General features: G+C 34.1%; 1 protein-coding gene across 1 annotated transcript in view; it reads right to left on the bottom strand.

The window, feature by feature from the left end:
- The window catches only part of LOC118279238 (slit homolog 3 protein), a 136,875-nt gene that overhangs the window by 27,917 nt on the left and 92,568 nt on the right, over positions 1-16,390 (bottom strand). Inside the window, exons 3-9 of the mRNA XM_050698478.1 lie at positions 12,385-12,601; positions 10,317-10,435; positions 9,686-9,829; positions 8,574-8,721; positions 6,830-6,958; positions 4,612-4,803; positions 3,024-3,400 (exon numbers count right to left, since the gene is read on the bottom strand). Coding sequence (XP_050554435.1) covers positions 3,024-3,400; positions 4,612-4,803; positions 6,830-6,958; positions 8,574-8,721; positions 9,686-9,829; positions 10,317-10,435; positions 12,385-12,601 — 1,326 coding nt within the window. The remainder of the gene's footprint in view (positions 1-3,023; positions 3,401-4,611; positions 4,804-6,829; positions 6,959-8,573; positions 8,722-9,685; positions 9,830-10,316; positions 10,436-12,384; positions 12,602-16,390) is intronic.

Genomic DNA, 16,390 nt, shown 5'->3' with positions numbered 1-16,390 from the left:
AATTAAGCAACGTTTGAATTAGGGATTTTATTATTTGATAGCTTTTGCCCGCGACTTCGTTCGCGTGGAATAGTGACTTCCGGCAAAGGAGATTGTCCAAAACTGGCTATTTTTGAACAGGCTGCTCAATAAAAATGTAATTTACCAATAATTTTATTTATATTTTAGTAAATGTCTGATCCTAATAACTTTGTATCAATTAGCAGTATAAAAAATCACATTTATTTTAGTATTTGTTATGATAACCAAGTCAGTTGACTTTGAATTTGACTTCAGTGCTGTCAATCTGTTGTGTTTTTCGTCAAAATGACAGATATTATTCGCTTTGTTCTTTTGCATTGTGAGTGTTGTTTTTCTAAGTCTTCAATGGATTCTGATTCTTCACTACTACTACCTACTATGGCTAACACATAAGAGGCGATGGTTCCTATACGATTGAATTATGCAAAAATACTGCCAGCAGCCTACTGGAAGGTTTCCCGCTCCCTTCAGTCAACTGCAGTTTATTGCGTGGGAAAATACATAGTAGACACATTAGTAGAAAAACATATTTTGTATATATATTATATGAGAATAACACTGAAGGGAAGGCAGCTATAAAACAATATTGCTGCAACTGCATGGTGGGCCGTAGAACAGTAGATTGTTGTGCACATATAATGACTATTATTTGGTTTTTGAGCTGGGCATTTGGGCAAGGTACCAGGAAAATATTAATCCACCTGCCCAGTTGCTAGACCATATTTTAATTACATTTGAATCAGATTAATAAAGAATTTTAATAAAAAAAATGTTTTATTTCATGCATAAACAGCTTCAATAAAATGTAAAAAAAAAACTAAATATAAATCTGGATACAAAACTAAGTTTGTATCTTCATTCTTACTGATATGAACTATTAAATCAAACATAGCTGAACTGCTTGTTCAAAAATAGCCAAAGTCCCATACAAATTGGTCAATCTCCTTTTGGTTTTAACCACATAGTTCCCGATCTCGCGGAATCTCTTCAAAAATGAGATGTAGAAGATATTCCAGGGAACTCTTCAAAAATCAACATAATGAGCTCTGCGTTTGAATTTAATAGATGTATACTCACTTAGGGCATTGAAAAAATAGTTTAAAAACGGACTTAAACTAAAGATTTTTGAAATAAAAATATCCTATCCTATGTCCTTTCTAAGCTTCTAAACTATATCTGTACCAAATTTCAACCAAATCCGTCAAATAGTTGCGGAGATTAATGGTATAAGCATAGAATAGTGTTCGACGTGATTCTTTAATTTGACATAACTTTTTTATTTATGAACCGATTGACATGAAACAAACACTAAATGTTAATTGAAGCCTACCACAATATATTCGTGAAAACCGCATCCAATTCGGATCAGCCGTTTCTGAGATTAGCGCGCATAGACGCACAGACAAACAGACAAATAGACAAACAGACAAAAAAAAAGTTAATTACATTTTTGGGTTCGACATCGACATAACAATAACCCCTGCTATTTTTTTTATTTTTATTTTCAATGTACAGACAGCACTTTTCTACGATTTTATTATATGTATAGATATAGATGAGTCAATGTTTGGCCAGCATCTCGCCTGGTGATAAGCGATGATGTGGCCTATGATAGAGCACGTCCACACATGAGCAACCTATTCACTAGGGTCTTGAGTTATACCCATCTGAAAACGCAGATTCCGGCAAAGAAAACGTATGAAAATAGCCTCGTCGTCTATTACTTGGTACTTATAATCAAAACTAGTAAAATAATAAAAATTAAGATGCATTTAAAAAAGCTCTCATCTGGTTGAATGTTTTATGAATAGAAGTCATTCATTAAAATACACTTACGACGATTGAAAAACCTCAATCTTCTAGAAATCAAAAATTACCCCATACTTGATCCAATAATCACATAGCAAAATGACTCATATCCTCTAAAACACTAGGTACAAAATTCTAATTTATGCAAACAATTGAAACTGAGACCACTGGCACTATTTTTAGAGACATATTTCAAAAAAATGATATGACTAAGTCTCAATGACAAGTATCTATACGATCCTACGCAATGTATCTTTGACAACAATAAAACAGTAATATTGAGATTGAAGAGTATGTTTGTATATAAAATCTTTGGAATATTTAAAATTAGATATACCTATTGCGGTTTGTAGCTGTGCTATCGTTTCTACTAACAATGGAACACGTGTAGGTACCCGTTGGCTAAAACTAGATTTCATAAATGGGAAGACAAAACGGAATGAAAGCAAGCTTCAATTTGCTATCTTTCCTAGCGTAAAATTATTTACAAGAAATAATTTTGGAAATACATTTCCTACAACGTGCAACGTCACGCCTTTTTTCCCGAAGGGGTAGGCAGATATGAGCAATTCCAGACTCCGTACTACTACTGAGAAATTTTAAAAAACCCGGATAAAGGCCAGTATTTCTTTGCCCGACCCGGAAAATGAACCCGAGACCACTTGTCCGGCAGTCCACTTGCGACCACTCGACCAACGAGAGGCAGTCATTTTTTACACTTTATAAAAATGTTATACTGAAATGAGTAAAAGTAACATGGAACCATTGGTAGAATATATTACCTTACGATGAATGCCACAGGCAAAGCTAGTATCATAAAAACACCTACTCATTAGTAGATTACTGAGTCATCAAGATAAATGTGTGAAAAATTCAATAAAATCCATTCAAAAACGGATATTAGACCTAATTTTAAAACACATTAAATTCAATTTTAGATGTCCCCACAATCTGATAAGTTAAATATGGTTAGATTGTGAAATAAAGATCACTTTTTTATGTCGTGACTCATTCATAATCTGAATTTTAAGAAGTTCTATATTTGTTTAAAACATTTTAGTAATAGCTGCTTCACAGATCTATTCCAAACTGAACCATAAAATTAGTATCTCAAGGTTGATTTTCATTTAACTAACAAGCTGTCTCATTACTATAATCATTGCTAGTTAAACTAGAACTAGTAAACATCTTACCTTAGCATCAGATATCGGCAGATCCTCTTCATCAGGCATATCCAACTCTTCATCGTACAAATCATCATCTAAACCTTCTTGCTTATCAACATAGACATCAGCTTTATCATCAACAGTAACTTTATAATCATCCACGATAGAATTAGCTAGTACTTCGCCACGCGGTACTTTGTTAAGATCATAATTCGTGTCTTTCTGTTTGTCTGCATGCTCGTCGTCACATAGTTTGTTTTTCGACAATCTAGATAGTAGAGCGCCTTCTAAATGCGGCGGGGTAGCACACACGGCAGCAGATTTATCTGTTTGGGGCAGGTTTTTTGCCTCCCTCAACCACCTTGCGAATCCGGCCATTAGGCAATCGCAATTAAGGGGATTATCTGCAAAAGAGAACAGAATTTATCTTTACGACCCGAATAAATGTGGGTGAAGTTTACTGAGGAAGTTTAAAGTATGAGTAATTGCTTATTTGATTCCATGCAATTTAACTTTTTGTTACTTTTGATAGGGAAACTGAATTTTGCTTTCCTTGTTTTTTAATGCTGTTTCGAGTTGTAGAATTAAAATTGCTTTGCATTTAAATTTTATTCTTTCATGTTCTTTTTAAATTTAATTTTAATATGCAGTGTCCTTTTTGGAAGCACGTTGCATAAGATCATAATTAGCCGAATTTATTTTTCAGATTCCAATTTTGAAACTACAATTCTACGCAAGCAGTAACATTACTCCTTTGCACACTTCTTAATTAAAATTAACCCATATCACACTTTATGAAACACAAAGCTATCTTAAAACAGTCTCTAACCACCAACACATAAGTCAGCTAATTGAATAATCTGCCAAAAAACACCAAAATAACAGCAACAACATCATTCCAATACATTAAACAATGTTTCTATTTTCCTTTTATGACTGTGTAAAAAATTGTTCTAGAAAAAATGTATTTACGTCAACAAAAGTGTCAGAGGGCAGGATTATTCCTTAGAAAAAAAACATAAAGAGTGAGAACTACAAAGGCAGAATAGTTAAGAGTCATGCTACAATATAACACGAGGTTATCGACGGACGAACAAAGACGGCTCGGCGTCACCTCAGTGAGACGTTGGGCACCGACAAATATCTGTTCGAGACATAGGGGTACAGGAGTTTGGGTAGCGATTGAAGTGGATTTATTTAAGGCTTTTATATTTTGTAAATTTTACTATGATCTTTGTTTTTTGGAAACGATGTAGATTGAATGATTCTGCGTTCTTGTAATAAAGATAAAACTATCCAAAAAGAAATGTGGCTTGTGACTTTGTAGATAATGTGATGTAATAAAAAAATAAATGTGTCGTCGCTATATCACGTTGTATTTTAAATACGTTAAAATTTTTAGTTACTAGCGTGTGCTACAATATATGAAACATGCTACACTAACAATACAATAAAATTTTAGTTTTCATTCCTCTTGTGGATATTCTTTCTGCATACCGCATGCAGAAAATACATCAACAAGCGCAATAAATACAAAAAAAACAAAACAACAAAAATCCGCCATCTTTCCCAGCAGTATGTATCACCAAAGTGCGTATCATCGTTTCTCCATTACCTTCGATGGTGAACCGGCCCAGATCCTTGTGCAGCGCCAAAGCCTCGTCATCTATCATCGAGATATCGTTATCATGGAGTAGTAACTCGGTCAGTTGTCGAAGAGACTTCAGAGGCTCAGCAGAGAGGGAACGGAGGAAGTTGTGGGATAGGTCCAGGTGTATCAAGTTCGTTAGCTGTGCTAGAGATGCTCCTGTGGATAGAGAGATTATTGTATTAAAGCATTAACTGCCGAAAGGAAACTGTTGAAGGCAAATCCTCCGCTAAGCGTCGGTCACCAGTGTCCGACGTGGCAGTTACTGTATTAATTAGTGGCTAATGTTTTGTAAGTCTTTTGGATAGAGTATTGAAATTGTCTTTTATACTCTCCACGTAAACGCACCGTTTGCACGGAGGATTGTCTAAAATCTAAAATTTCATTACATTAAAGGTAAATGCACAGTATTGTAAATATAAGTTTTCTAAGCAACTGTGTACCTTAATACCTACGTATATCAAATTACACCTATAAGTTTTTAAACAGACTTGATCACAAACACTATCATTAGAATTTGAGACGGGATATTTTACGGGATTACAGATAAACTGATCACTCTGAACTAAGTTCATCCGTGATCATACATAGCAAGCAAGTTTGCAACAGTGCCGAAATATCGGAAACTCATAGACATAAATAAACATGGTAAATATCCCGTCATAGTACAAACATAGGCATAACTGTTCAATTTTAAACTAACCTTAGATAAAGTAAATAGAATATGCCTTCGCTTATGTATTTTACAGAGGATATGTTATTTTCTTTATCAACGCAATTTTTGAATTGTTAGATACCCTTTGTATTACAAAATTAAACATAAAAGAAATACATATATTTTTGTAGACCACAAACCGTAAAAAATCAACTGTCTCTCTTTTCTAAAATGAAAAATAAATATCCATAGCTTTAGGGTTACTGAGTCAAAACAGAATTCATGAGTGATCTATCATGAGAAATATAATTTTAACTAGCTTCAGCTATAAAAATTGTTCATAAGTATCTCCTTATATTAAAAATGCAAAACATTTTTGTAGTACTTATTCCATTGTGAGATTCATTAAAATAACTATCGTGAGACGTGGATGGCACTCAATTAATGGAGAAAAGCTCTACTAGTTTCGAGCCACAGAGGGTCTCTACATCAATGAGCAGCGTACTCTTAAAAAATAGAATGCGCAGCATCGCCGCGTATACTCCTTAGTTTCACTCGAAACTAGTAGATCTTTTCCCCATTAATTTACGTGAGTAAACAGTGAGTTTTTAGTTAAATTTTAACATTTTATTACTAGTACTGAACCCTTAGATTCAATCTGTGACACACAAAATCACACTAAAACAATATCTTTTCGTGAAGTACAAAATTCAAAAAGCCCATTCTTAAAAAAATCAAGAACGAGTTTGATTTCATACATCTCAATCGTTCTCAAGAAATTTAACAAAAAAAGTAAATGTTTAAAAAATCACTTTTTCCCTCCTTATTTCCTTTCAGCCTGAGGCGATACGGATTTTTTGTCCGGAAATTAAAACGTCACGAAACTGACTAAAAGGTTTTTTAAGATGTTATCTGTTTTAAATAAACTAATGAAGAGGTAACTTGATAGAGTCGCAATAATTCGGTTCGTGTTTATTGAAAATATGGTTTATTGTTATTCAATTGTTTGTCCTTTATTTTCGCCAGTCATTTCTGGGTACGAATGTTTGTTCCTTAGTAAAAAATTTAATGAAAGACGATGGATGTTTAGTTATCAAATATATTATAACCTAAAGAGTAAGTTAAATTACATCCAGGAAGATTTTGTGGTCGAGGGCGTAACCCCCTCTTTATTTTCAACACAACACGACCAAACGTGTCGAAATATTTCTTATCAAAATTCATGGCTGGTTTTTAGTTAGGAAGAGTCTGACATTCCCTCTCGCCTCGCTCAGGGCGAGACAAGTGTGTAATTGAAAGATTTGCCCACCTTTACAAAATAGGCTTTAATATAACTAAAGGATCGAATTCAAAACATTTTTCTTGACAAGCTGTACGATACTTCAAAGTTCTTAAGCCAACACCTTTAGTAACTTAAAACAAAAAAAAAAACTCAACCCTTTAAAAAACCTCTCACTATCCAAAAACACATCACAAAGAAAACCAAACCTTCCCCCAAAAATAATAAGGTACACAATACCAAAAACTTACCCGAAACAGCCACGATCTCATTGTGAGACAAATCCAGGTGCGTCAAGTTGGCGATGTGTTTGAACGCATAGTCCTCCAGTACGTCTATCTGGTTGTTGTGCAACTTCAAATGAGTTAAGTTTGTAAGACCTGGGAACATGGGGTGCTGAATTAAAGGACATTCGGTTACGTGAGACGTAGTGTTGTGTGGTGTACTTGAATTTTGGTTAGGGAGTCGTGACGTACGTAAGATGTTTTTTGTTGTAGTACTAGAGATATTTTATTTACCTATATGTCCATTTTTTGCTGTTGTAATTCTTGGGTAATTCCCGTATGCACACGTATATACAAAGTCAAAGCATTTATGTATTTCAATTAATCCCAAATTAGGCACTTCTGAAACGTCAAATTTAATTGTCCGTCAGTGAAGCTAGGCTAAGCTAGCTACTTATATACAGCTACACTACAACGAACTTTGAAACGAGCACCTAGCTTCACTGACAGACAGACTGATGGATAATTCAATTTGACGTTTCAAAAGTGCATAATTAAGGATTCATTGAAATAAATGCTTTGACTTTGAGTTTATAGGAAAGAGTACTTTTAAAAATTATGAATATTTTTAATAATGGTACAGAGTTTAAAACTATGCTCGGTGTATGGCAATAAGCTTACCGTATGTTACATAGGACTAGTAACACAATTAGTAAAAACAAGAAAACATTGTTCATCTATCACATTGGAGATTAAAAAGCGTAAAATTGTAATATGTATACGAATTTTACTACTTAACTAAAACTTATTATATTGAGAAGTAAACACCTCTTCTTCAATACATACGTACTAATAAAAATCTATCTATCTCCCTCTAACATACGAATAAAATAGAACATAAACAAAACAGAGCGATCCCATACAGCATGCATTTAAATTGAATTTAAATCAGGATAAGTATTCGTACGTCGTTTATGAGATTGTAAGTTGGGTATCTCGAACTTATTTCATGCATATGCATGCAATGTTCTGCGAAAATGGCGTTCAATATTCAAGCTCCTGACGTACAATTCTACTTAGTAAAAGGAGTTATTTGTCACTCGCTTTTGTTGAAATGTTAGGTAGAGGTGAACCTGTACGGACATTGGCTTTAAGTTGTTTTATTAATTGTGTTGTTGTAATAACGACTCTAAGTGTATTATATGATAGTGGATATGATAGTGGAGTGGTCTCCAGACTTTATATTTTCTAATTTTCTGGTGAAAATTAGAAAATATAAAGTCTGGCACATCTCAGAGTAGGTACACGCGTAAAACATCAATACGTAACGGTTTCTAATTCCCCCGATTTTTATTTAATAACTAATATTTGAAAAATGTTGCTTAACATCAAGTTACGTCACGTAACGTCAACGTCACGTCACGATTACAGCAAAACATAGATCTACTTTTTGATCAGTTATGCTATGAAACTAATGTAATATTAGAGAGGGATCGTATTGCCATATACGGAGGCAGGTTGGCAATAGTACATGTGGCCACTCGACCAACGAGGCAATCCTCGTTGAATAAAAAATCCTTTTATTTAAAAAGTTTTTGGTTTTATTTAGTTTATTTAGCTTGACCTGTTTGTTTGGGCCAAATTTATTAATTTGAATTTTACCACCTTCCTGACTCACGTTAATCTTGATGGCCATAAAATTTTATTCCATTAAAACCGTTTATCATAAAAATATTGATGTATTACTTAGTCAATCTTCAGTGTAACTCACCCGACAAAGCGCCTCGTCGTATGCTTGCAAAAGTATTATCTGATAACTGAAGCGTATTGAGGGCCGTCAGTGTGGGCACTGTGGATGGACCCAGAGGTCCTTCCAGTGCATTGCTGGATAAATCTAGATCCCTTAACATGTGAGCCTCCTGGAAAAAAAACGATTATCGATGTATCTAATTATTATTTATTATTTTAATGAGCGTAACTAACTTTTTTTAGAAAAAAGAAATATAATAGACTTTCTCTTAAAGTATCAAATGGATCTTTGCTTTGATTTTGATCAATGGTTAGAATGATTCTTAACTCATTTACTCTTTTATATACTTACTGATTTAAATATTAAGTGCAACATTGTGGAATAATAACAAAACCAAGAAAATGGGTTGTGTTTGTCTTGTCTACTGATTTTTCACAAGCATCTGAGAGATATTTAATCTATATTCCGATCATACTAGAAAATTAAACGAAAAATGCAGCGCCCTTTTGTACAGAACCCTAGAAAACTTAATACAAATCGCCTTTCAATACTTTCATTCGTATTGAATAAGCCTAATTTAGTTCATATTTCGTTGTAATAAGGGCTTGTTTAAGAAAATTACACTTGATTAATAATAATAAGATATTTATTAGAGAGTATTACAATATTAGTTCTATTTAGATAAAATGGCCAATGCGAGGCCCACGGTGGGCGCCAAAAACCCACGGTGGGCGCCAAAAACCCACGGTGGGCGCCAATAACATAGTTTTTGTATTCAGAACTTTTCTATTACATTTCAACGATTACATACCTTTATTAATTTAATCAAAATGTAGTCATTAGTTTTATTAATACAGGTAATTTGTTTGCCTTTGGAGGTATTTTTTCAATTAAGATTTTACTAAGATTAGGGTAAAAACGAAAGGTTAATTAACCTAAGGTAAAATCGGACTCAAGAAACTTCGTGATATCTTAGTGACCGTACACACCAATGTTAATTAAAAATTGACCTGTGACTCCTCTGGTGTTGCGGGTATCTATGTCTGTAGGCGGCGCTGATCGCTTACCATCAGGTGATCCATCTACTCGTTTGCCCCTATCCTATCCCATAATAAAATATGTGTGTTAATTACCTTCAATGTAACCAGGGTTGGTACTTTCAGTAGATTCCCTCTTAGCCTCAAAACACTGAGTTTTACCAGCGGTACAAATGCTCCTTCCAATATATCAGTCAACTGATTATCACTTAGATCCAAATATGTCAAATTCTTGACACCCTGTAAAAAAATAACATTAATATTTTAGCTTTAAGCTATTTTGGTTAACTGCTTTGACATTTTGGAATGAAAACGATCTATTTTTATTATAAGTTTGAATTCGCCAATCTACTTTGAGCAAGGGTGGTGATTAATGATGAAGACCAATGTCCAAGACCTCCGCGTGAGAAGAGGTTTTTGGTCAGCAGTAGCCACTTATAGGCTGTTGATGTGATATTTTGTGATTTTAATATTACTAAAATGACTCTTAACAACATATATTTGAGGTTCATAATTACATTTACACGATTTACTGAGTAATTTTTAAAAGACATTACATGAATAACTGAATAAATATTTTCTCATAATGAATTTCTTAGAAAACCGAAAAAGAAAATAAACGTTTATTTTCTTTTTAACATTAAGCCTCAAATAAAAGTTAATTATTTCTGAAAACTCTCTCAATATTAGTTCAGAGTAATAAAGTACATATGAAAATAGACCTTACCTTAAATGAATTAGCGTCTAATGTGTGTATTTTGTTATTTGATAAATCTAAGCGATCGAGGTTCCATAGTCTGGTCAATGCTTCAGTTGGTACCACTGACAATTGGTTATTTGGAAGACCTGTAACAAAATGGGATTATAAGTATTACCAACATTACAGTAGACTCAGGGAATTAAGTTTTGGGAACAACTGTGAAACTATGTGACCGTTTCCATGGATACGAAGCTATGTAGCTGAGCGAGGAAGATACGCAGTTCTATGTAGTATGTGATGTATCTATAGTTGGGAAGCAATCCATAGCACACATCTTTTCATATAAAAATATAGCTTAGCTGAGTCCGTTTCCACCAGTGCTAAGTTATGTGTACCAATGAATATGATTGGTGGAAGCCAAAGGCATCCACAGCAACATATCATCTTTAATGAAAAAAGCACCCTTAAAATTATAAACCCCCACCAAATTACAATACAAAATTATAACAATACTATAACACTAAAAATTTTCTACATTACCTAAAACTTCATCCAATACAGTAAACTTAGAACCAAATAAGTACTGAGGGCAATAACCCTAGCTAAGGCATTTTCATTAGGATAAAGTTGCTTTGTAACTCCGCCGAAATTAGGTGTTGATGTATTCATGACTACTTCCACAGGTACTCGGCTGTTTTATGAACAATACTAACACATTTCTAGCTGCGAACGGTACAGATGAGCGTTGATTTAGATCGCTAGATGTGGTACCAAATTTTGGTTGATTTTGGGAAATTAATATTCGTATGGAAAAGTAAGTAACTTGCTTTGGTGTCAGATTCACGACACTGTCTGAACATTAGTATTATGACCCTTATTACGAGTTTGCTTTACGTTAAACGCAAACGAAATGAGAGCACGTTCGGCGCTCTGATTGGTTGGTTCATTTGCGTCGGCCAATCAGAGCGCTGAACGCGCTCGCGTTGCGTTTTTAGGTTTAATCAGTAAATAGTTTCGAAATTAAAAATTTTGCAAAAATTCTGTGGCGTATGTTTTACACTGTTTTTAACAAAAATAACTGGCCACAACTTTTTAATAAAAAGACCCAATATAAATATTTTACAGTGTTCAAATTATACAGAAAAACTTCCACGCGTAATATACTTATTAAAAATGTTTGTAATATGTAAACGTATGTATAGTTTAACGTTGTATGTTATAGTTATTAAAAAAACGTTTATATTAACATACACACCAACCTGTACCACAAGAATATACAAAAAAAAGATTCAAATCTTATCTAGAATATTTTTCAAGGACACAAAAGTGCGCCTTCCAGTCATCTACATCACTGTCGCCAACCGTGGATCTTGATTGCAAATGGAATTAGGGAACTGTACACGAAACGGTGGCAGTAAACACGGCGAGTCAGTGGACTTAGTGTGTAAGCCCCTACGTGTTGAACTAACTGAACTCAACCGTATTTTCGGGAACGTTTCAAATTCTTTCGGTTAAAAGGTTTTTCAGTAATGTCCTGGAGGTTTTTAAGAACTTGTTGAATGCTTTTTGCTAAGGATTTAATGGTATTGGCTTGTTGCAAACTGTTTACTTTATTGGGATCACAATATCTCTTCATTTCTACTAGTGATCTGTGATGGATTCAAAAAAAGAATCTGTTTCTTATTAATATTTGGCTCGCCTGATGGTAAGTGATACGGCCTACGATGGAGCACGTCTGCCCAAAAGCAACTTAATCGTTCGGGCTTTGAAGACACTGCGAACTGCTAAACTCTTGAAAAACCTGGGTTTTTCAAGAGTTTAGCAATTCGCACAAGGAGGCTTGAAAACAAAATACTACTTCTTACCTATCTACATACATTTATTTATCTATCAATCTAAAGTATTGTCTGTTACAAATCACTATTAAACTCTCGTACGCTGTATATAAGACAACAATAGAAAACACATTATGTCCCGCGAGGATCCACGTTCCAAATATAAGGGTTAAGGCTACTTACAGTTTCTTTAACCTCAAAAAGTCTTGTTTTTATCAAAAAATCATTTTGAATTATTGTATAATTCATGACCAACTCACCCAAAGCAAACAGACTACCAGCGACAGTACTAAACGCTCCTTGCTGTACTCTCCTAATATCTCCAGAAGATATCACCAGCCCATGCAGCCCAACTCCAGCCAGTTCTGACACTGATGAGGAGGACAGCACTGATACTCCTCGGAGCGCACAATCCAGGAGTGATACTGCTGTGTTCTTATTCCTAGCTTTTTGTTCTCGCAGGTGACGGCCGATGATCTGAAAGAGAAAAGAAGAGAAAAGAGGTTTTATGTGGTTGGTTGAAAAATGTACTTTAATGGTAGGGGGTTACGGTTGATTTTTGTTAGTGTGATGTGTGTCATAATAGAAGTCTTTTTGTTGATATTTGATGGGTAGTATTCTTTTCATTATAATTTTCGTGAGATATACTAAGTTACGGTGGCTGTTCCAGCTAGCCGCGCCAGTAGTAGCGTCGTGGAATGCTTCTTATGAATGTGAGCCTCTTGTATGGATTGAAACTGGTCGAGTTGCTCGTCAAACAATTACGTGAGTCAGCAAAGTAATAATTAAGATAGTATTCTTGATTCATGAAAAAATGAATTTAATTTTAGATGAATTGGTATTGATGAGTATTATAATCGTAGCATGGAGCCTGGAGTATAACTCCTAATAACTTCGAAAATTGACTTAGTTTTTCTACTTTCCATTTATCACTATTTTTCTATGATATAGAAAAATAGTAAAAAGCCCCATGAACCATTTACGCAAACTTAAAAATTAACCACGAATCATGACGAAAAAAAGAAAAAGCAAATAAGAAAATTAAATAACTTCTTAAACACACAAAATTCAGAATACATTATATTACATAACAGAATTACTTCGAAGAGATTCGTCAAATTAAATTAAGAAAAACAAACGAATGTTGGAACAAAATCCTAAAAGCCTAAAATGGCGCGTTAACAAATCCAAGTCGTTTCAGCTAAGATAATTTCCGAGCAAGAATTATTTAAAATGTATTCCTTGCCTAAGTAATCTTTACTAATATTATGAACGTGAAAATGTGTGTCTGTTCACTGTCAGTCTTTCACGGCAAAACGGAGCGACGAATAGAAATGATGACGGGGTATGAAAATTAAAAATCTATTTAGTCCGTCAGTTAGGTAATGAAAAAATATTAGACACGTATTTTTTTACTTTGTTATACAAGATAACAAAATGAAAGTTTAGGAGTTGGAGCAAATATGTCATTTCTACGTATAAAATATCCCTAAAAGTGACGTCACGCGATATTTCAAATCAATATAATAATATCATCAAATGTATTTGTTTCCCTAAGAAAATAAAAAATACGGGTCTAACATTTTAAAATAATCTACAGAATGGACATTAAAATAAAAAACAAATGTTATCCACCCTTTTGACGTGATTTTTAAATTAACATATTTTTTATAATTCTTTATTGTTGTCGAAACTTTAACAAAATATTACGCTAATTCCATCGTGACCTTAACTTATTACACCAAATTTACAAGGTAGCTAATGAGTAAACTAGTGCAGCCTCAGGAGACATTGGTTTAAATAAAATGAACATAGTTAAAGAGATGGAGAGTGACATACTCTTTGACTACTTATTGTCTCTTTCTAACATTCCCTAAAACTTAAGGGTATAGAACTTAAAAAAAAACGCGAGCGAAGCCGCCGTCGGAAAGCTAGTTAAAATATAGAATCCTTAACGTTTTAATTAAACACTAGTTGAATAGAAAATGAATGAGGCCATTCATTAACAATCGAATTAGTTAAGGGAAAAATATTTATCTAATTACTGGGGGGATGCTGAATACAGTTTTGTTAATTTTCAAGGTTTGTATAGTGATCAATATTCAGATATAGAAGAAATAGTTAATTGAAATTTGAAAGAAGTAATAAGCATATCATAAGTTATAACAGCACACAGATAAGGCGATGATGACTAATTTTTATTTTAATGTCTGTCTTGTAAATTGTTTTAAAACATTAGACACGAACTTTTCATTTTCTTATGAAAACTAATACTTTCAAAGATATATTGATTTGAAATATCGCGTGACGTCACTTCTAAATTACGTATTTGCTCCCATTCCTGAACTTTGATTCGTTTTATCTAAGTATTGTTGTTATGGAAGTATGAATAGCTTTTCATTTTTCCGACTTGAAATAAAAAATACGGTAAAATAAAATAGCTGAAAAGTTTATTTTTAAAGAAAAATTGTATTTGGTAGTCCAATTACAACAGACTCTACATGCTATTACGATCTTATAAACAAAACATGCTATTAAAACCAAGTAGAACAATTACCATCTAAATAAGCAAAGGCCAATTATAATCTAATTCATCAACCTAACACACAAGGAGCTTAACATCACAATCAATTTTGAACGCTATTTAATAATATAAATAGAGAAGACTTTCCACTGAAACTATTATGTGAGGCGTATTGAGTCAAGTCGGTGTGGTACTTGTCGAGGATTACTGAAAGCTGCTTTCGAGACGAGAGGGAGCGCCGAGCTATTGTCGTACATCGTGTGAAGCAAATCTGTCATACGTACTGCCATGGCTTCTATGATAGATGGAAAATATGTCATAGTCATATCATTGTCGCATTCACAATTGGGTGAAGGAGCTTCAGAAGATTATGTGTGAAGATTTTTTTAATAATCTAATTTTGTGTGATCTTATGTACCTACATAAGATCACATAAAATTAGTTTATTAAAAATGTATCAATCACCTGATTGATACATTTTTTTATGGCCTCCGCCCACGGACACCCGAAACACCAGAAATGTTACGAGAGCGTTGCCGGCCTTTTGGGGGTTAGGAATTTAAGTGTTGTTGGGAATCGGAAATTGGAAAAATTAGGAAGGGGGGTAAATGGGCCTCCGGTAAACTCAACACTAGAACGATAGTCTCATAAAATTCCTTCATTTATGGGTAAAAGCACACTTTCTTGCTTTTTGTATTCCAATTCACAGTGCCCTTTGCAAAACGACGAGTTTTAGTGTCAAATTTCTTAAAATTTATAAATTATAATAATATTATTGCAAACAGTCAACCTTTGAAGCTGTATACGAGCTATTAGCCCGAATAGTCCCAACAATATGGTGGTCACAATATGTCTCTAAATATCCAAAAGCTTGCCCAGTCGCATTATGGCGATCGTATTTGTCCAGAACCGATAGACGTTGATTCTGAAACAATACCTTTCAGTATCCCTTACTATGGGTCTTTTAAATGATGTGATGTTCTTTTACTTTTTCGACGAATATTGTTGTTTTTAATTGGGTCTTCTATCATTTTTGTTTTCTCGTGAATGTTTGTGAAACCTTTTAAATGGTTTCGGATCGATTTGGATAATTTCTCAAATCCAAAATTAAACTAAATTCAGAGAAATCGTGTCTTTAAAATCAGGTACAACTATTACGATACGATGTCTTTTTTTTTACCTAAGGTGAAGCGAGAGGGAGTGTCACTCTTACTGACTAAAAAAAAAATCCCGTTCCTACTGCTGCTCTTCGAGCCGAAGCCTCGGTAACCTGCTACTTAGCAAACATGTAATAAAGGATTTTCCCTTAATAATTTTCCATCAGCAATCATACTCTCAATTAGAATTGAAGTCTTGAATTCAAGTCTTGATTAGAATTGTCTAAGTCAATTCAACCTAGATATCAGTACTTAATTCGAGTACAACTAGTAAGTCACTAACACTATCCACAATTCACTTGTAGAGAGGCTTTCAGTAAACAAAAGCTATCGACTGGCAGGTGCGTGAGTCGGTGGGACTTTGATATGGGTCCATGATCGCCCTTCGAGCTCTTCACGTCAATAAACGTCTCAAACCGGGGCTAAGTGCCCCTGACCGATTATGAAGAAATAAGGGCGTTATATGAAGGAAATCTTGGGTGCCCACCTATGTTTGATTGCTTCTCGCGATATGGATTCCGTCTGTTTGGGTGGTTGCAAGTATTTTCGAATAGTTGAGGGAGAATACTGTACAGATTTTTTTTT

Source organism: Spodoptera frugiperda, chromosome 14 (genome assembly GCF_023101765.2).
Source record: "Spodoptera frugiperda isolate SF20-4 chromosome 14, AGI-APGP_CSIRO_Sfru_2.0, whole genome shotgun sequence".
Lineage (NCBI taxonomy): Eukaryota > Metazoa > Arthropoda > Insecta > Lepidoptera > Noctuidae > Spodoptera > Spodoptera frugiperda.
The sequence above is the reverse complement of the archived record's forward strand: the minus strand, read 5'-3'. Positions and strand labels throughout refer to the sequence as shown.